The sequence below is a fragment of the Apteryx mantelli genome, chromosome 15, assembly GCF_036417845.1.
Source record: "Apteryx mantelli isolate bAptMan1 chromosome 15, bAptMan1.hap1, whole genome shotgun sequence".
In the NCBI taxonomy this organism is placed as follows: Eukaryota; Metazoa; Chordata; class Aves; order Apterygiformes; family Apterygidae; genus Apteryx; species Apteryx mantelli.
Window position 1 is genome coordinate 4,920,365 of NC_089992.1, and position 21,888 is coordinate 4,942,252.

The 21,888-nt window shown below is 37.0% G+C and overlaps 1 protein-coding gene across 13 annotated transcripts in view; it reads right to left on the reverse strand.

The window, feature by feature from the left end:
• LRRC28 (leucine rich repeat containing 28) overlaps nucleotides 1-21,888 on the reverse strand; it is a 75,664-nt gene that overhangs the window by 38,033 nt on the left and 15,743 nt on the right. For all 13 annotated transcript variants that reach the window (XR_010885742.1, XR_010885746.1, XR_010885745.1 and 10 more), the window contains one exon: nucleotides 3,300-3,506. Coding sequence is in view for 2 of the 13 variants with exons in the window: in XM_067305741.1 (XP_067161842.1) it covers nucleotides 3,300-3,506 (207 nt within the window). In the remaining 11 variants the exon portion in view is untranslated. The remainder of the gene's footprint in view (nucleotides 1-3,299; nucleotides 3,507-21,888) is intronic.

The following is a 21,888-nucleotide window of genomic DNA, read 5'->3' on the forward strand; positions in this document are numbered from 1 at the left end:
GCTGAAGATGGAACAAAAGCTCTTGTGTGTCTGCACTGATGCTCTTTCAAGCATATTGGGAGGCCGAGGATACAAAAGCAGCATATACTGAGGTAGAATAAGACCTTTGTTTACTGTGCGCTGATAATTACTAGGCCCATTTTCTAAACAAAAAGTGCACATAAACCCTCAATAAAGTAATATAACACTGAATATCTGCTGTTATAACATCCCCTGTACTGCCAGTACACTTCAAAATTTATGGCCTATTTTAATTGTATTTGTACTTTATTACATAAATCATTTTTATTCTAGCACTGTCAACAGATTCGAATTTCTACTTGCAATGGAATTTGTGTTCAGGCATTGAAGCATTTGTTAATGGCAAATTTTAAGGTTAAATTTCTATCAAAGGGTAATTTATCATATAATATAAATAAATAGATATAAAATAATCAGTAGTTCCATCTGCCATTCAAGAAGAGCATTCTCAAGACCACTTCTCAGAGCAACACAAGAGCCACATCCTCCACCCAGACAAGTGAGAAAAAAAAAAAAAAAAAAAAAAAAAAGCACACGGTTGGCCAGGATGCCATTTCCAGTTTGACTTGCACTTACAGTTTGGGTATTTTTAGAAATTTATTAGGAAGGTCCAAAGACTCAAATCCACACATCCACACACTTTTATTTCTTTGAATATAAACTGGAATACATGACAGCTGAAAAATAATCATTTATGTGAAATACTGCTATATCCGAGAATTAAGTATATACTGCAGAAGGAACGACTAATTCATTATTGTTTACCCATCTGCTTGTTTATATGCCAGTTTCGAAAATCAGAGAGTGGCACGAGGTATTTATATTGCATTTTGCAAATCTGATTCCTATCGTTACCCTATTTTTCTTAAGATGCATGTGCTCTCAAACTTAAGAAAGGTAAATATCACCACTTAAAATAAAAAACATACAGGACAAAACCACATAGTACATATCCAGCAGTGCAGTGAAAGTGCAGAGCTACTGTTGGAATACATCTTATTCCTATGAATCAGTGGAAAATGCAGATTTCCATTACACAAACAAGGCTTCTGCAGGCAGCTACTAGGGCCATGCTTAGATGAGGAAGAACGGATTCTGTGGCGCAAGGGATGTTAATCACCATATGGAAAACAAGAAAAAAGCCACACTTTAAAAAGCCAGTATGTCAGCCAATATGTTTAAAACCCGACTATTTCTTCTAACATGGACACGTCTAATAAAAAAGAAAAAAAACACATTCTGTCTGGTGATAAATAAGATGCCTGCCTTCCTACTCCACTCCCTGATTTCAGAAACTTGTTTGACAATTCTTGCTTGATTACCACTTGTAAATGTTTCTACAATGTCTCTCTCTCAGTTATTTAACCTCCGTACTCACGGTCATTAACCGTGAAAGTGAAGCTGGATACACAAAATAAGCGTATACACAAAATAACATTAGCCAACATGGGCAGCTAGCAGAAATAATGCTACAGTTGTGCCTCAACTTCAGTAATGCTCCATACAGTACCATACACGAAGAAAAATATATCTCCGCATGGCAGAAGATAGATTTAATCTTTTTGCTTTTCAGTGCACTAACCCTCTCTTCTACTTTATTTCATCACGTCTTGACCATTCTGAAGTCTTCCGATTCTTCAGAAGGAAGGATTAAACATTTACATTTATTCTGTGCCGCTTTTCCTCTGAACTCTAGGATTTATGATTCAGTTTCATATTCAGAGATAGCAAATTATCTCCAAATGTTCACCAGTGAGTCACTATTAAGAACTACTGAACAAGGTCAACGATAGTCTTTGATGTTCCCCGTTAAAGTTCCTTTTGAATGTTTTGAATTTTGAGTCTAAAAATAAAGAATAAAAGAAGGGGTGTCATTTTATTAGAGATTTATTTCCTCCTTTTGAACTTAAAACACTTCAGCAGATCTGTGGCTGATCCAGGTCGTAGCTCGCTCACAGATACGCTACTAGCATAAAAGTAAAGAAAACTTTTGCATTAAACTGTTCAAATCCTTTAATATTTTACATCTTATGATATAGAACAGCATCTTATTTTTGCAAAATTAAAAATATTCAGAAATCTTCAACTTCCCTTGCTCATGAAATGGAGTTAAGAATATTTGCCAAAGTAGGCGTAGTTACTTTGCTTGTTTTAGGGAGTACTGTGGAAACTGGATGATGCATCCTGGGACTCATTTTCTCATTTATATAATGACATATGTTGGGACATAACCAAAACACTCCCCTCTGGAGAGGTTATTCGCAGTTAGAGGCACTTGTCAGTAGTATAGACTTTTTTTTTTTTTTGAGTCTTAGTTTATCAACTTCTTTAAAGACTAAATGGCTAGTACTACAAAAATTGTTATACCTATACAATGTAATTACTTTAGAAATAAGATTACCTCATTTTTAGTCACCTTAATTTTTATCTTTTTTCAACATGATTAGCATAACTTCATCTGCACCTAATTAACCAAACTCTGATCGTGTGCTAGAAAAACTATTAGCGGATATTCAGCGGACATGACAAATCTGCGTACGTGTCCGTATTTCGGCAGAGGTTAGCCCTTGACAGTCCACTAAAAGTAAAAAGTAATCAACACGTGGAAAATTACTTGTTTTTCACAGGCAAAATACACAGTCCTCCCTTAGTAAGGTGGTAACTCCTGCCCACAAGGCCTCCTCCTACAGTTCCAGGCTTATAAAGGGTTAAGAAAACGGCAGATGAATTCTTTCCTGGGCTACTGCTGTGAAAGTTTTGATGGATGCCTATACACAGCACAAACTAAAATTTAGCTAGATTATGCAGTGCTGACATTCCTCGTGATGCAACGTAATTTCTGCGGAGTTACCGGTTTCCATGGCAAGTTAAAAACTCTAGCTGAAGAATCTTTGTTAAATCATCACATCTAGCAAACAAACAGATCATTACCCAAAGCGGTGGAACTCAGATTACATAGTATTATATTTAAACAGGACATCATTTAAACTTTCTTTTCCTCAGTTAGCTAAAAATAAAGCAGCTTTGATAGTTGACCTATTGCTTTAAAATAGACATGAAACCTTAACGTATTTCACTTCTTTTTCATTTATTATCTTATTTTCCAACAATGCGATCACCGTGACAACTCTACAAACAGAGTCGGTAGGGACCAGCACGGATGAAAATCACCTGTTGCAGTTTTTTTCCCCCATTCCTTTTTGGAAGGCGAGGTTGTTTCCTCGTCTCTTCTCCGACCCCCCCGCACCCCGCAGTCGGGTGAAGGCAGTGTGACTCACCGAGCGGCAGAAAGGCGAGCCGGTTCCCAGCCATGGACAGCTCGTTGAGGCTGGGCAGCTGGCACAGGTGGCGGGGAACGCACCACAGGTGATTGCGGTCTGCAGTCAAGTACTGCAGCGAGAGACACATGTGCAGCCTTTCGGGTAAAGTTATCAACCGGTTGGTCGAAATGTCCAGCGTTTGCAGCTCCCTCAGGTCTCCGACCTCTACAATCCAAACATTAGGCATGGAGATATATTAATATAATTAGGTTCATAACAAAGCCACAAGAAAGATCTCAGCAAATCAAAAACAAAAGTCAGCAGCTAGCTGCTGCTCTCAAGGTACTACTCTATCAATCTGTGTTCAGAACAACACTAATATTCCCCAATATCTTCACCTTTCAAATCTTTTGGTTGGGGAGCAGTTATTTGTTAGGCAATATGTTTAAATACGACATCTCTCAAGACAGCGCATCGCTGAACTGTGTCTATTATTACCAACAAAAGCATCAAGCACTTTCCTGGGCCAAAATCAGAAATAGCAAAAATGAATGCTTAAAAGACATTACATAGCTTACTAACTGTTAGCAAGGGTGTTTTACATGACCTCGAATACATGCAAATTTAAATTAACTTTAAAAAAAAGAAATTTTTTTGAGGATACAATGCTGATATCCACCTTACTTAAGATTCTCTTGCAATTAGACTTGCAGATACATGCATATCATTTTCTGCTTAGTGACAGTCTTTCACCAAGCATGCTTAGGAACAACTGCTCCCTGCAATTCAAAAGGGCTAGCTTGAATTAGAACAGAGATTCATTTTAATAATCTGTAAATTATTATGTCAGGTTATGTTATTTTAGGAGGACATTACAGTAAGTTATAACCTATAGTTGCAATAATTACAGCTTCTAGAGACTTTCTTTCCTAACACTTCAAGAATCTGGTTAATTATTGCGACTGTAAGAGTTCTGTAGAAGTCCATTTTGTGCTTTAAATAGTATCATATAGCTTTTTCTGCAGATAAGAAAAACAAGTTCTTCAAAGTCTGCAAGACCTGATCAAACAAGTAGCCTCACTTGTGTAACGGAGTGATTTCCTTTGCCTGGCCTTTGGGACCAGGCTGTGCTTCTCTGAAGACCGATTGACAAATAGACTGAGAAGCCTTATGGATTATCTCATGTGTTTATTAATTCTTTTACTGTAAATCTATAAATTGGATAATTCTATAAAGTATTTCCCCTGAACATGGGGAAAGCTTTAAACAGTTTGCTTTGTTTTTAAATACATTACAGCAATGTAACCAACTCATCAAGTGTTCAGTGCTCTCAATTCTCCTGGCAATTTTCAGCATCTTGCAGAACCAAATTTACTTTGCCTTAACTAAATGAAGCCAGCTTTTGCATCTGATAGCTGCTAAAGAAGATTCCCCAAAATTGTCTACACCAAGAACATGAGGCACATACCAGGCAAATAATTCTAAACTGCACAGTCTACAGTTCTATCACCCAGATTTTTTTTTAACGTATACATAGGGCAACTCTATTTCAGTTAAACCTAAACAAGACCTGTTGTGCCCTTAAGCTCCCTCCGCAGCAGGAGCTAGAAACGTCACTATTCCCTGAGCTCTCCCGGTACCTTGCATGATCTCTGCGCCCTAAGACGTAAACAAAGAGCTGGGTTAATTTCAAGCCGTCTTATACACAGTGGGAAAAAGAAGGATGACAAATTTGAAGTTGACCTTGGGAAAAATATTTCTATAAACGTTACTGAGAACGTGAAAAGGAAGTTATAGTTCAATACTAAAGATTTTCACAGAAGTAGTAATTAATAGGAGGAAGGTTCACGTGCGCGTTAACAAGGAGTTCCTGCCCACTGCAAACAATCCCAGCATGAACTACAGTAAAGCATCAACATAGCACATGCGTCCTTTTATAAAACAATCCTGACAGAAGCAGCTGCTATACAGAGATGACCGCATTCTTCAAACCTTTGACAGTTTTGATGTTAACAGCAATCATGAGCTCTATTAAAAAAAAAAAAATTACTACAAGATTGAAAATGAATTGCAAAAGAAAAATAATCACCATTAAATAGCAGAAGACTACTGTGCAAAATAACTACAGTAGAGCAGTCTCATTTTAAAGAGTTTTATGTTCATCACAAAAAAAGCCATATGCTTTAAAACAGTGACAGGAAGGGAGCCACCTACATTCAGCCAAACCACTGACCACAGGCAGTCAATAACAGGGCTAGCTATTTTCAGGCACTAACCTTTTTCTCTCCCACTAAAAACAGTTTTCTAATCCAGTCTAGGTCCAAAATCCCATAAATGTTATGGTTGGCAAAGCTGGCAGAGTTTCAAAGGCATTGCTAGAATGATATGTTTCAAATCTAAGAGGAAATAAAAGTATTCTCACTTTATCCTTCATCCAAAAAACGCATACTTGTCCAAAACTTCATCCTCTCTACCTTAATCTTCCAATGCATACCAGATGTAAACATCCACTTTCAACGTAGAGTACCATATGTTACAAAAACACCCACCAACCCATGATGAAGTTAAAAAGTAAACCAAACCACTTGAAGTGCCATCAGATTAAAGATATAACCCCCAAGACTCCCCACCACAGAGTTGAAAGCTCATTTTGAAGAACATGCTCAGACATATTTTAATGACACTAAATTGGTTTCAATCTCATTAAAGCAAAGGAAAACAATAAAGAATAAAAACAGTCCATTAATAAGTTTTTCAAGCCTTTATTTACTAAATACTATTATCCATACTTTTAAAATCTTGCGATGTAAATACTGAAGGACAGCTTGCCTAATAAGCAGTGAAAGATTTACAAATCTCTCTCTTGCTATCACCTAATCAAGCACTTAGACACGAGAGGTGGACTTGGGAAATTTTAGACAGACACGGAAAATAGCTATTCCCAACTAAAAAGATTTGTCAGAGAAGGGACTTTTATTCAGAGACTTTAAACTCAAATAACGCTGCTACAAAAGAAAGAGACAAGCATTATGCATCACCATTAAACCACACTCAGGAATTCCAATTACATTCAAATGAAATTCATAAATGTGTAATTTAAAATTTATATTAGCTTCAGTATTTTAAGATTAACACTATCCAAATCAACACAGCGGTGCACAGCAGTGCACTGAGCCCGGTTTTGACATCAGAAGCTTGAGCAAATCCTTGGAAGCTTTCCTAAACTCATCAGAACGACCCCAGATTTGTGGAGGCACAGAGAGTCCAAACTAAGCTACTGTGTTGATTCTCGGACCAAAGTGTTTCAGCTACGTCCATCTGCTTTCACATATATTTGGGCAATTATGTGGTTTGACCATATGGTACGAATGTGCTCATGGGGCAGTACACACGAAGTATCTGACAGACTGTAAATTCACATACGGCCTTACCTCCCAGAAACTTATACCCAGGCTTACCCCAGAGTCCTGCCTACAGGCTTCGAAACTCGATATCAGCGACACACACATACCTACGAGTACTTAAGACTGTATTCTAAAACTGCCAGCACTCGGAGTAATTAATTCACCTTTTTCATTCTTGCTAATATGAAGAGTAGACACAAGATTCAGAAGTGATTACTGTGGCTCCAAAAAACAGTCCTGGCATTTGTTGCAATAGCTTTCCAAACCACTTGGAGAAAGGGACAAGTAGACTATCATCTTATGTGTTTGTATTTATAAAAAGAAAAAACACCAAATAGGTATGTCTCTCAACCCAGAAAGAAATATTGGTATATTGTTACAAAAAAAGTGAAACCTTAAAGTAATTTAAGGACATTTCCAAAATTATTGACCTTCTAACAGAACTGACTGTATTTATATAAACATTATCTAGCAACAGAAAAAAAAGTATGGTTCAGATGCCTTAAATGCCAGGTTTTAAAATTGATTCCTATGGTTTTATTTGCAGGAAAAACACCATCTGGAAGTAACCAGCCTATACAACATATAATAACTGCCAAAGGCAATTCAAACTTCCTTAACCTTCTGGGGGTATAGGCCTCACCAGCTGCATAACTGAAAAATAACTAACAGTTTTCCTTAAGTTTCAAGAACAATCCCACCTTTCCCTGATGGGCCATAACCCAAAATTTCATCCGAAGATATATGAAACACATACACAATTGGATTTGAGTGTATGGAAGGCACGGATTTACTTTAAATCAAACACTATCTGAGTATTTCAATCCAAGTAAAGAAAAAAAAAAGGGGACAGGAAAGGGCTACAGACCTACCTGCATGAGTATGCACCTCAAAACAGGATATTAAGAGAAAGCAGAGAACCTACAAGGAATGGAAAAAGGGACTGATCAGCAAGGAGAGCTGTCACTTAGAGGTCAGGCTGTAGAAATTAAATGAAAATTGCCAGGAGAAACGGCCACAAAAATGGGAACTCTCAAAGAAAATTAAAAACAAAAGCTTTCAAAATAAGAAATAGAGAGCAAAAAAAAGAACTGGTGTCAACAAGGGGTAGAAATTAGGAGGACAGACCAAATATTAAATTAGCTTTTTGCATCAGTTTTTCCTGCAAGAACAATGCTGTATATGAGGACAGAGACAGAATACCTCATGAGAGCAAGGATAAAGAACTTGAAAATTACCACATCCATTACTAAAACGAAATGAGGCTGCTTAAAAAATTTCCGCCCCAGCATTCTGAGAAAAATGGGTTATATATCAAAACTGCAAGCTCAGGAATGAGGATTCTCAATGAGTAAGACATTTTGGGGATAGTAGCCTAGGGCTGGAGAACAAATGTATAACCTGCGTCCAAAAAAGCCCTGTAAACATGAACTTGGTGCTCTTCAGCATCTTGTAAGAGGTGTTCTGCGGGAAAAGAGTAATCAAGAGCAACCAACAACTGGAACATAAATAGAAAGTGGAATAAAAATGCAATAGGGATCTTTCAAAGTGAAAGTCGTGTTATACTAGCTTATCCTTCTTCGAGGAAATTACATTTCTTAGTTAATGGTAACATATAAGTATAGCATCTAGTACTGGATACACTGAAAAGCAAGTTATTGAGATGGAGAAAACATTATTAGTGGTGCTCCTTAGGGGCCTGCTTTGTTTAGAATTGCCACTATCTACCTTGGTAGAAAAACTAGGTCTTAGTTTGTTGATGACATAAACATTTAAAGTACTGCTAATACGGTAAAGAACCAAATCATCATACAGGAAGAGACACAAGAACTATTATGCTTAAGTGATAGAAATGGAATGAAAAATAATGGGGGAAAAAAAAAATCGCAAAGTCATGAACTCTGAGACTGATGAGAATTGCCATGAGTCAGAGCCCGGCTGCTAACGTGAAACAACGAAGGAAGAGAGGGACTGGGTGGACTGGTTCACCATACAAGGGTAATGAGCCACCGGTGAGAATGACTAATGCAATTTCTAGATACAACCAGTATGTTAGTAGGAGCAAGGAAGTATGTGAATATACCTTTCTACGAGGCATAGCATGACTTCATTTGAAACGCAGGTGTTCAGAAACATAGGCAGTGTAAAAAAAAAAAAAAAAATTGTTTTTACCCAACGTAGAGAGTGATTACCCCAGTGATTACAGAGACGGAGAGGTTACATAGCCACAACTACAGCACTCCATTGACTTGGCGGGTGGTGCTGCTAGCGGAAGAAATCTGTCGCAGACACCTGTAAAGTATGTCCCAAAGATATGATCAAGAATAACCCTAATGCCACAACCCAAACTACCAAATTAGCTGCGAAATCTGGGGAGGGTCCTCATGAAACCTCCTCCTCCTCTGAAACCACAGAGGCTTATTTTCTTCTACAGCATGGGCAATGGTGATAGTCTTCCTGTTACCATACGCTCATTCCCATTTAACATTCTGCTGCCACAGGAGTCTAATACACGGGTCACCCTCCTTGTCTGCCATCCTCTCTGCAACTCTAGCAGCAGATTGTAGTTTCAAGGCTGCGGGGCTTCTGTAGTATGAGTCTTTACTATATACCATCAAGGGATTTTTTCTGGCTTGTGGTACCTCGAAGGACATATGAGTCCTAAGAGAGTCAAGATCTTTGCTGGCTGGCTACGACTGCGAGACACTGGACTTCATGCACCAAGGGACCCCGCTCTTTTCTGGGATCTAAACAGAAAATGGAGGGCTGTTTCAGAAAAGAAATAGAAAGTGCTAAGAGTCGCTACTATACTTCACCCTTGAAATGTTATTTTAATCAGTTTCCATGAACCTGAGTACAAGATGCACCTTTCTATTAGACCTGTAAAACCATACAACGGTAAGCAGCAGATGTTTGAAGTCTTTCATACATACCAAATTTATTACTTTTCCCATTTGAAAAGAAATGTAAGCCTCTATACATGCCTGCAAACTTGAAATGTGTTACTGTTATCAGTTTAAAATTGTATTGGACAGGAAGCGTAAGTAAAGTTAAAATAACTAAGAGCTTGAAGGGAAAAAATCTCTTCAAGATCAGCTCTGGGATGCCTCAGGAGGACTTAAATAGCTTATAAGATGGTTGAAATAAGTTAAATAGCCTATTATATATTACATCACATTTACTGTCCTACTACACAGCACACATTTCATGGCTTATAAAAATTATGTTTTCTAGCACAAATTGGCACTTATGATAGACCTGTGTCATCTTCAAACAAGGAATTTTGACCACCAGTGAAAACTGGTATCATGAGATTTAAGGACAGAAAAGAAAAAGGGAAGGCAAAAAGAATCACATTTACATTTTGCCACTGCTCTATACAGAACTTTCACCGTATTGCTAAAGAGAGCGTTTAAAGGGTTCCATTTCTCATGCATAACGGACCTGAAGATTTGCTGTATTTTTCCTGTGCAGCCTAACATTCGCTCTGTATTTTAAGAAAAAAAATGAAGAGAGATTGGAAGCGATACTGCAGAAACTGTTTCACAGATAACCTGTATTTAAACAAGGTTGAAAATGACCTAAAAAACTGCAAAAATTCTATGGAATAAACCTCTATCCCAACTGATGAAACTTGATTTAAGCAATACTTATGCTTCCATTTTCCAGAAACATCCTGGCTGGAATGAACAGGGAAAAAGCTTTTCTAGGTCAGGGTTGCCTTTGTGAATGAACATAGTCATGTAAGTAACACCTCAAAGATGTTCCCAACTCTCAGGTTCACCTATTTCAGCCATAAACTATATTAAGACACTTCTAAAAACTTTTAAGAAACAGACAAAAAAAAAAGTGAAAAATACATACTTTACTGAATTTACCCAAATAGACTTTTTCTCAACCTTGCTAACTGTCACACACAAATTGAGTACCAAACCTTATCTATTTTGTATCATCATGCATGAGCAAAGGTGGAAAAAGTGGTTTTCTAAGGTGCAAAACAATAATTCAGCAAAGTGGCTGAAAACAGACTTCAGGCACGAGGGTTTCATTAAGTTCCAGTAACACAAACTCTTCTAAGTGTCAGTGGTTCCCCATCTTTTTCGCAGTTAAACTTCAACTGACCAAACCAGCAGCCTTCTGTGCTTCACTGGTCCAGCTCTCTGTACTCTCCTCACCATCAGCACTGAAGCAACTAAATCTTTTCCTACCCAAACAGATAGCACAGATCCAGAGAGGTTATTAGCTTCTGTTCCACATCTCCCCTCAATGCGCTTTCATCACACCTGTTAAGCCTACATGGTTTTTTTGTGAACCTCTGCCAGAAATCACCCACACAAGTGAATTGCTTCTCCAGTGATGACAAGTCTTTTGAGGCAATAAATGATTCGAACAGACATACTTTTGGAATTGAGCGCAATGCCAACAGAAGAAGCTACAACAGTTAAGTGTATGTATCCACTCACATTTTTTAAGACAGATGCCTCCCTAAGCCCCTTTATATAAGGTGTTATTTTTTTTAAATGTCAACCTCCAATTCCAAAAAAAGTCTTCGTTTCCAAACGCTTGCACTTGTGCTTTCACAAGCAAGTAGGAATTCCATTTTCTTTCATAATCTGATGGTTGCAATGAGAAAAGTTAGAATAAATCAGGTAAGAACAATAGCAGAAATTAACATACGTAAGAAAAGTGGATAAGGTTGGTGAAAAAGGTTGAAAACAATGAGTAAGCAGCAATCCAGAACATTAGAAAGACTAAAGCATAGTCCAGGAAGCCAGAGAGACAGGATCAAACCAGGCCATAAATTCTGGGTCAGATTTTTCATGTCTTACTCTTGAAAGGAAAAACTTCAGATGAACTCAGCAGACTGGTCTCTCTCCTAACCTGTTACTACTTTAGTATCAAAATAATCCAAGCAAAGACCTATCCGTTGTGCCTGTTGCTATCAACTGTTTCCAGCCAACTGGAAACAGATGCATCTTTATTCCTTTTCCTAAGGCTCCCCCACCCCAAAGTAACTAAATACATAACAAAAGCAATAAGTCCAGGGTAGATGTTCATCTTTCAGCAGAAAAGTCTTACACTGTATATCAAGCCAAATTATGTCCACTCAAGTTACCACCGGGAGACACCAAAAGAAGCCTCTTCCCTGAAGGTGAAGACTGTCTCCATAACGAAAAGCAGGAAACATTCCCATTGTAACGGGGGTGCAGCTTTCTTCAGTGAAAACTAGGGTTGCACATGCCTTCTCCTGGCAGCAGCAGCAGCTCATAGAGCTCCTGCTGCTTCTCCCCACTTCCCCAGCTCAGCTCTAAGACACACCTGTGAGGCCACCCAGCAGACCAGATAATTCACCCAGTCGGAAGGACAGGCAGGAGCTGCTACAATGATGTGGCTCCTAAGAAAACAGTATATAGGACCAACTATTAACAGTTTCTGATTAAGACTGTCATCGGAGAAAACTCCATCCGATCATGTCAAAAGATAGCAACGTCCTGATTTTCAACACGCTGAGAGCAACTGCAAGTATTATTTCAATCAGTGGGAGATAGACTGCAAGCCTTGCTCGTCTCTGTGCGGATTTGAAACACTACGCAGCACTTTCTCGGAACAAGCGCCCACAAAGTCACTCGGAATTTTGCTCCTTTAGCTACACAAATAAGTAGTCTTAGTCCATAAAGCTCTCACACATTAAATAATTACCACCTGGAGTATACTGGTAGTTGTTCTGTATCAAAGCCTTCCATAAGGAAAGATAATTTAACAGAGCCTTGGACAACGCTAAGTTAAACATGGCTCTTAATTTTACTGCAGTGGTATTTAATATAAAGTCAACTGAAATACAGGTATCAAACTCTGCATGTGTGACAAAGTTAATCTCATGAAACACCTCCAGTTCTACACATTTTCTTTAAAGGCTTTTTCCATTTAGATTTCGTGTCAGTAAATGATGCATTTTATTTTGCCTCAATTCATTTAATAGACTAATTGAGTAAAAACAAGGATGTCAATAATAAGCAATATTTTGATTTAACTCTCTCACAATGATACATTGAAAGATACAAGAAAATTACTTTTGGCCAGCAAGATCAGAATGGAAATCGATACAGTCTAAAATTCTTCTGTTGCACAAAACTAACATTTGTGTTTGTTCGGCTCCAAAGACCAAATAACCTTGTTCTCCAACCTTCCCAGAGTACCCAAGTCCTACTACTAAATTCAATTTGTTTAATGCACACATAAAATCAACTACCCGTTAATATAGCTAATCATTGTACATAACTTACAGAGAGCCTGGGGAAAGAAAAAAGGAACCAAAGAGACAGAAGTACATTCATAGATAACTTTATTTATAAAGACTTACGAGGTTTTTTTTTTGGGGGGGGGGGAGGGAAGGGGGGAAACAAAAAAACAACTTTAACATCCAATTTTTTGAAAATACAACACTTCAAAATCATAAAAATTAAAGTTCAAGAGCTATTTTTTTCCCAAATGTAATAGGTCTAGATGGGAGAGCACTATCTATTTTATTTGGTCATTATATCTCGTCACAAATGTTATTTTTATTTTATTATTATTTTTTTTTACAACAAGAGAGCATCTCAAAATATTTCAAATTAGCAACAGGTTTTGCATGAAATAGGAGTAGCAAGTGATTTTAATAGTTTAACAGTTAACAGGTAATTTTATTCCAAAATTTCAATAGCTGAAAAGGCTCTACACACTAACAACTACTGAATTTTGTGAATAAGAAGGTCTGCAGCCACGTCTTGTTGTAGCAGATGCACACTCTTCTAACTTTTACCAACCTCATCATGCCGGTGTAGGATATAATGAAGTGCAGTTTTCACCATTTTTTTCTAAACAATGTTGGTAAAGGCAGCAAGCATGGGCATATCCCCCACGCAAAGCTGCTTTGCTTGTATGGCTTACTTCATCTTGGTTTAGGGCCCTCTTGGAATAAGTCAAAGCAGCAAAACAAAGTTTGACAGTGTAGCATAATGAAATCAGTAAGGCATTTCTAACGTAATCCTGGAACTTGCAGTTACTATTACAATTTCCTTTTTTCACACATTTTACAAACTGTTGAAAAATTTCAGAGACCACCCCCCACACACAGTTTAATATCTGTTCAAAGCCGAAGTTCTTTGAGTCTGACTAAACTCTATTGAACAGATTGTCTGTATTAAAGAAGTCTTCATTCTATAGAAACACACACACATTTGTATATGAAACGTCTTCCTCAGCAGACATCTCAATGCCAGAGCTTTAGTCATAGTCCTGTCAATATACATCTTTTTTCACCCATGTGAATAGCTATTGGCAAATGTTCGTGAGATGGACCCTGAGCATCTTAAAATCCTCTTTAAGAAGTTCAGTTTTGCTTTTGGATAACAGTTCTAAGAGAAAGACTTTTCCAAGTATTTTAAAGAGCATCTGTTATGAAGTTTCAGAAGCGAACTTCATATATATCACATATGTGCTTCAACCAAGCAATCAACAAAGTCAGATCTTTACTCCCAGAATCATCAGCAGAAGTATTTAGTGCTGACAGATGAGTTACGAACCAACTTTTTCTAAAACTCCTGTTTAGAAAGTTAGTATGATATTAGGCACTATCTGATCACTCAGTTCAGTTTAATTTCTCAGAGTATGTTAAGCCGCAACAATAAGTGATTTTGGCAAGAAGAGACATTCAAAAGGAAGAGACTTACTAGAAGTCCCATACTCTTCCCTTCACAGAGCAAAGGCAGGCTAACACATGCATTGCGCAAGAAGGCGAATCTGCCTCATTATAGCCCCTAGGTACATTGCTCAGAATATGACTGTTGCCAGCCATAACATGGAAAAACCCTCATATCAAATTCCAAAGAAGCAGGTTTTCTGTGCTCTCAATAGGGGATTAAGCATACTGTGGAAAAAAGTTTCAAAGGAGGGGAGTGACACCTTGAAATGAATGATACCTTTAGGGAGGCCTAAAGAGGTGGGAAGGGGGCATTTGCCAGAGCTACCAATGGAGGAATGAGCTGTAGAGTCTTACGACACACACAACTAGTATGTGAAATTAAAGCAACTAGGAATGTTAGTTTTGATAGTCTATATGGACTTTCAAATATGTTTCCATAAATAAATAATACCTCCAAACACTCAGAACAAGACTACAAGACAGGATTACATTCCTGCACAATTAAATTCCTGGTAGTCCACTTTTATACATCTCAGATTCAACTCCACAGGTGTAAAACTGATCAAAAACAAGTGAAGAACCCCCACTTCTCCCCCTCCTCTGCTACACAGTCAATAAACTCACACAAAACAAAACAACACTAATGGAGTAATTACAGAATTCAAACACACCTTCAGCCACTTAAAAAGTTATTTTCTTCTGCAGAATACAAGTGCGTCACGAGTCCTCTCGAATGCAATTTTTCAAATAATCAAAACATAAAACAAAGACAAATTCTACTCGACCTTCATTATTTAGGTCCGTGTGCCAAGTCTAATCAGTTCTCACAAGCACACTCCACTTTTTAAAACAGACTGTGTAGAAATAAATTTTTCAGACTAAAAGGAACAGAACGCACTGTTTTGATGCTACAGCCTGAAGCCCTTTATCTGAGTTTTATCGAAGTATACTCTAACACTGATCAAAGCAGCAATGACAATTTAATGTTCTTTAAAGTTATATATTGCTACATAAACTTCCCACTTTTGTCTTGCGGCCTCCAGCTCAGCATGTCATTGGGAGCATAATCAAAGGTCAAGAGACCTGCAGTAGCCCTAAGTGGCAGCTGCAGCGACGGCAGGAGAGGGGAGTAGAGCAGGGCAGATTAATTCCATCAGGGTTCTGTTTTCATATATCCTAGAAAAATCGTGTTGTCATTTCTCCTGACAGCTGTTAAAGTCATTCATTTGAATGGCTACACTGTGCATTAATGTATGAACTATTTGTATGTCGTAGTTGCATTTTCACACTGCCCTATTATCAATTTCATTACGGTCCAAAGACCCCTTCTCACTCTGGTATTGAGTTAAATATTTCAATTTAAATTCCTTTCCATTTGATATCTTGTACATGCTGTGGGTGACTGGCAGACATTTTGTAAGCTAAGTTTGGAGGTTCCTCAGACATGTGAGTCAGATATGGATGAAAAAAAATATTTCATTTTATATTCACATCCATATTAGTTTCATTTTTAACAGTTTACTGAGAAATCTCAAACTGAGCTTACTAGAAAAATACTAAGCAATTTTATGTTTAATGAAATGCTTTGCAATCAGTGGTATTGAAGACTTATCTATAAAATGCATAAGCACACACAACATAACTCCATCATGCTTCTACAGCTATTTCTAAGACCTCTGACATCTCCATAAACTTTTCAGCTCCAGATCAATGTTTGTCATGATTCCTTAAAGGACTCTTAACATCTTCAAAATTCCTGCCCAGCCCCCCCCCAGAGGAAAACCCTGGAGAAACAAGGCTTATAGTGACTTAAGGGATCAAGGACTGCAGAACAGAAGCATGAGCCAGGATTCAAGAGGCAGTTCCAAATCTCTTAATAGAGAAACCAGTTACTAGCTCATTCAGAGCTGCAGAATAGTCTAATTAATTTAAGCTTTACCAGATCAGAAATTCTGCAGGACAACCACCTTCCTGAAACAAGACTTCACACTCAAGTGTGTGTATTTTATAAAGTTTGTGTTATGGTGAAGAGCTGACATTTTTCAAGTCAACCTTGGAAAGTTCACAAAGAGTCGGGCAGAATGTTACGACAGGAGAAGAACCATTGCCACCTAACCAGGAAACCAAAAAAAGACAGGGCACTGGAGCCAATTTGAAGAAAAGATGAACCTAGCAGGTGGATTTTTGGGCATCCAGAAGTTACGAAGGTGTCAGATTAAAATATTCAGTTTAGAACAAAATTTGTAACAAGGAGAACTATTAAATCTGCTCCCATACTCTGGAATGCAGAAATGCTCCAAGTACCTCAACATTAGAAGAAGCACTCAAACTGCTTCATCTTGGCACAATTCCCTTATCTCCTACCTAAAAACCCTGAGGGGGACAGCTACCAGGGGGAAAGCCCATGGCCCAGGGCTTAGAAAACATACGTGTTCCTGCAAAGATTTTGATTTTCACAAGTGGAGTACTGTAAAGCCAGAAGCACAACAGGCTTGAGAACACCACTGCTAATAATTAGGTTGGCTCTTCTCTCCTCCCTCCCAATTTCACCTACACCTCACCAGGTTTCTTACTGCTTCTTCTCAGAGAGGGAAAGAAAAAGTAGAAAAGTATGGGGCTGGTGGGGCCAGTTTCAATTAGTTTGATGCACAAAATCTTTCACAAGGGTCTCTTGTGGAATAGTATGGAACAAATGTCAACAAGTTGACACTTCTCAGAAACCAGTTAGTTTCAAAGCACTAAAAACATAGGAATTCGGGATTTTGATGCTCCACAAGAAATCATCATTGAAAATTACAAATCAGGCAACAGTAGGTCACAGGCAGTTTTGCACTGACAAATTCTTACCTGCTAAAAATGCATTCTGCCAGGAGTACAATGCAGTAAAAATTATTTTAATGTTTAGAACTCACATGGTATCATTTTGACAGATCTCTCTTTCCAGATATGTGACGCCATCATAACTTTCACTGAAGATTGTGTGGCTAGTAAGAGTCACCAGATAAAAAGGGAACTTTTACAGGTCAACCTTCACCTGCCAAGATCATATGAAGAATCTGCATTAAATTGACATGGGCTTAAAAATGCTGATATACTGCACCCTACTCTCAGACACGTCTATTTAGGAACTCAGTAATTACATGAGCATACTGTTCAAATTTTAAATACAGTAAAAACTCAAAAAGGTAGAGACATTTTCCCAAATTTAAAGTATCACTATAAGCAAACTAGGGAGCTAAGAAAATAGTGATTGATCCAAAATCTTTATTACCTTGCTAAGATACGTAACAAAGAAGGAAAAAAAAAGATTTGAAATCAGTAGGATTAATGAAGGGACTTGCATGCCTTTTAAATATTGTAAAAGTAGTATTAGAAAACCCAAACACTTGATAATTCTTTGATCTCTAGGTTTTTGCCTTAGCAGCATTTTAGCCTTCACGTTATTGACATGAAACCACACTCTAGTTTCAGTTTGTCCCTGATGACTTTTCCAGACATGTAGAGACCACCACAGCTGTTTTAACATCTATGTTTTATAAAACTGGAGGTACTTGAAAATGAGATGCACTGAGCCATATCACACATCTTTTTAGGGAAAAAAAAAAGTGTTCATTAAAATAGCTTAGTTTCCAAATACTTTTTCAGTGATTGAGCTCAAATAGAACAGCAAATTTTAGGATAGAATTTGCTAGTCCAATAAGCCTCACATACAAAGCAATATTTTAATACATAATTTAAATTTTACAATGAAAGTCATTGATGGCCCCTTCCAACTGTTTCCTATTAGTTTTCCAATTAATGAATCACAACACATACATACTTAATACATGCATTTTTGAGAACTTGCTGAGCAACACCATAATGAGGAATACCACAGGCCATTGTTGAAAGGGATATTTGGGTTTTTTTTTTTCCTTCTTCTTCTTAAGATCATTTCTGTTACTTTTACTGGAAATAATTCAATTCCAGTATGCCCAATCCAAGCCTATCTGGAAGAAGTGTTGGAACTAAACATAAGAACAACATCTTAAGCTTAACAAAATATAGGTCTAGAATTTTTCAGACTGTATGTTTAGTACTACTATTTTTGCTACCAGCATCTAGTGACTTTATGAACCTATGGTGGTGTACTAAAAAGTGTTGTATGATACCAACAAAGAGGCTTTATAAAATTCCTTAACAGGCAGGAAGTGGCACAGAACTATGGAAAGAAAATAACCATAAAAAGGGGCAAGCAGAAAAATACAGAATAGTGAGCAGCTCTGTATACACAGATGACTCACTCTGACACACTGTACAGGTCAGAGGATACAGGAAAAAAAAAATCAGTTTTAATGAAAATTTCCAGGAATTTTTTTTATTCTGTCTTCACTTCCCTTCCCATAAATATAAAGCACTCAAAAGTACTAGTTGTCCTCTTGAGAATTTAACCCAAACCAAATCTGTGAGCAAGGCAGACTTTGTTATAAAATCTCATACTCCCAATATCCCTTAAATGAATAGCTACCACTGTGTTTAGACACACATGAAAGCTGATCTGTAAGGAATACCACTTGTACAAAATACTACCCTGGGCTGTGGTCACCTCTATTTAGGTCACAAACTCCAGTGACAGTCAGTAACCATCCACACTGCCATTTTGTTCCTAACTCTTCAGAGATGATTCTCTTTTATGATTTCCTAGGGGAATTTTTTCTCGTAAAATTTTAATTCTTATAGGCTGTCAGAATAGGGCTGTATAGTAATTTATACAAGATCAAAACATGTAAAAATCTTTTCCTCCTAGAAATCCAAATAATGTCTTAAAGATACTATCAGACTTTTTTTTTTTTGCATTTCTAGGTTAAGACGACATAATTACTGAAGCCTTAGTAATCCTGATGTGCAAAATATTACAGTAATAGGCAAGTGTGGGATCAATTTAGGTAAAGAAATAAATTTTTCATTATTGAACCTAAGCATTTACTTTCTAAAAAATAGTCTTAGTATTACAGTTTTTTCTCTAAGCAGCATCTATACCTTCCAGTTGAAGCAGTAGGCAAAGAGACCATGAAGAGTCATGTTTGCAAAATACTAGATTAATTTAAATCATTGCATTATTAGCAGAGTAAGAGATTTTCAAGTACCCAGAAAACAGGCATCTCAGCCATCAGGCTAGTAATTTTACTGCCTTAAATATTTTAGAAATGTAAACTCCAATTTCCACGTGAATGAAAAAAATGTTAAAATAATGTAGTGTTGCCCTTAAACATACTGTTTTGAATTAATGGTCAATCATTAGAGCTGCTGTAAATATCAGACAACTGGACAATCATTTCTAGGATTTACCAAGTTTTGAGAGGAATAGATTTCTGAATCTATGGTACAACCACGTAAACTTACACTATTTTCAGTCAAAGGAAGAAATTTGAACTGGTATCCTGTAAATATGCTTCTCTGACCACTGTCAAAAATAAGCTTAGAAAGAGTTAACATAAACCTCAGTAAGCTGACTTTTAATTTTACATAGTAAACTGAATCTGGCAATGAATTTTTCATCAGAGCATGTATTTTACAGATCTGTGCTAAGAAAAAACAAGTTTTTTTAAAAAAATATTAGACATCAACCTACTTCAATAAAAACAATGTATTATGATAATAATTAAAACAGATTTTTATTTAGGAGTCCATGCTCCTTTAAATAGTTACAGACTTACAAAATGCAAAGCTCATGTAACCTAATCTATGTTTTCCTCAAATCCCCACAAGTCCATTTACTTAAAAACACCACACTCCTGGATTGGTGCCTGGCGTATCAAACCTGTCCCGTCGTGCATATTTTTATACATGTTACTAAATTAGGAAAGCTGAGTGGACTAAGGTTATGCCAACTCTGAAAAAAGAAAAGGGTCTGCATCAGTTTGTGCCTTAGCTTTTAAAGTCACAATCACTGTAAAAAAATTTTTGAACTTTACATTAAAGTATCCAAGAAACCTACCCTAATCCGGGACAGTAATAAAGGAAAGAAAAAGAAAAAACGGAAATACAGGAGGGAAAAAAAAATAATCCAATTCATTTTCCCCTCATTTTGGGGGTTCTAAATCAAAACATGGAAAACAAATTTAAAAAATTAGAACTGCATATTTTAATGCCAAAGTCTAGAATAAGAATAGAATTACTGGCATGTTGTACCCTTGAATAGTGGAAATCTACTGAAAAGGGAGGTAGGGAAAGGCATATAAACGCAACTTCTTAATTAAGACTTACTGAAATACCTTATATTGAGCTCTATTCAGAATTACTAAGTCAGGTATTCAAGAAGTCTTTACCAGTGAAATACTGGTATGAATAGTAAATACATATATTGTACTTTTATAGCAACTTTAAAAAAAGAGAGAATAAACATGCAGTTTAAGTCTCAAAGCTTCTCTTGCCCCCAATTAGCAAAGCAAACTGCTAAGCAAAACAGCCTTAGCAGTAATCAATTAACATTCCCAGGATTACTTTATAAATAGACAAAGCAGTGATCAACAATTATAGTTTGATTTATAATTTTAATAAAGACTGAAACTTCACTGGTAGCAGACAAGAAGGAAAGTTATCCATGCAAGAGAAAATTATATGTTTTATATTATATGTTTTATATTTATATAACATATATATAAATTTTATATATATATATATAAATTGTATTTTTTGAAATTCATCTTCATGAACTCGTTCAGTCTTCTGGAAATGCTAGCTGTTTCAGTTAAAAAAAACACTCACTGATCTTACTGCCATTAATTTCCTATTAACCGGGAGGATTATTAATTATAGAGAGATAATTATTAATTTCCTCCTAACAGGTAGAAAGACTCAGTCCTCCCTAATATTAAACATGAACAACTTCAAAAAGGTGTGGTCTTAACAAATGGAATGGGAACACCCAAGTTCTATTTCTGGCTAACACTGACTCCTGCTGTGGCCTGGAGCAAACCACTTCTGTTAAAAACACTTTTTTCCATCTGTAAAATGAGGATAACACTCCCTTATCAGCATCACAGGATCTTTGTCAAATGCTTTGAAGATGAAGTTTTATAAGTCTACAGATGTATTTTAATAAGGCTTAAACTGACGTTATTTTTAAAACAATTTGCCCTAAAAAGGAAAGGGATTTGAACAGAAACAAAATGAAGAGTTAACCTAGGAACCCACTATGCTATCAGCCTCCCCTAAACATTATGGCAGTATGCATTTTAAAAATGCCAAAGGCAGATGAATAAATTTTCCTTTGGTTTCAACTTAAATGAAGCAAAATGGCAATAAGTGGCTGCAATATGCAGAAGTCTCAAGAGACAACACAGAACGTCAATTTGCAATGGAAGTCACACGTTTCCCGATATGGGGAAGAAAGGGCATTTGCTAAACCTGCACTCGACAACTGCAAAGAGATCTGCACCTCTCTTCAGCCACAGCAGCTGCTGGTACTCTCCAGTCACCTGCAATTTCAGCTTACAGGTCAAAGAAATAGCATCATACAGGTAGTCAAATAATACCA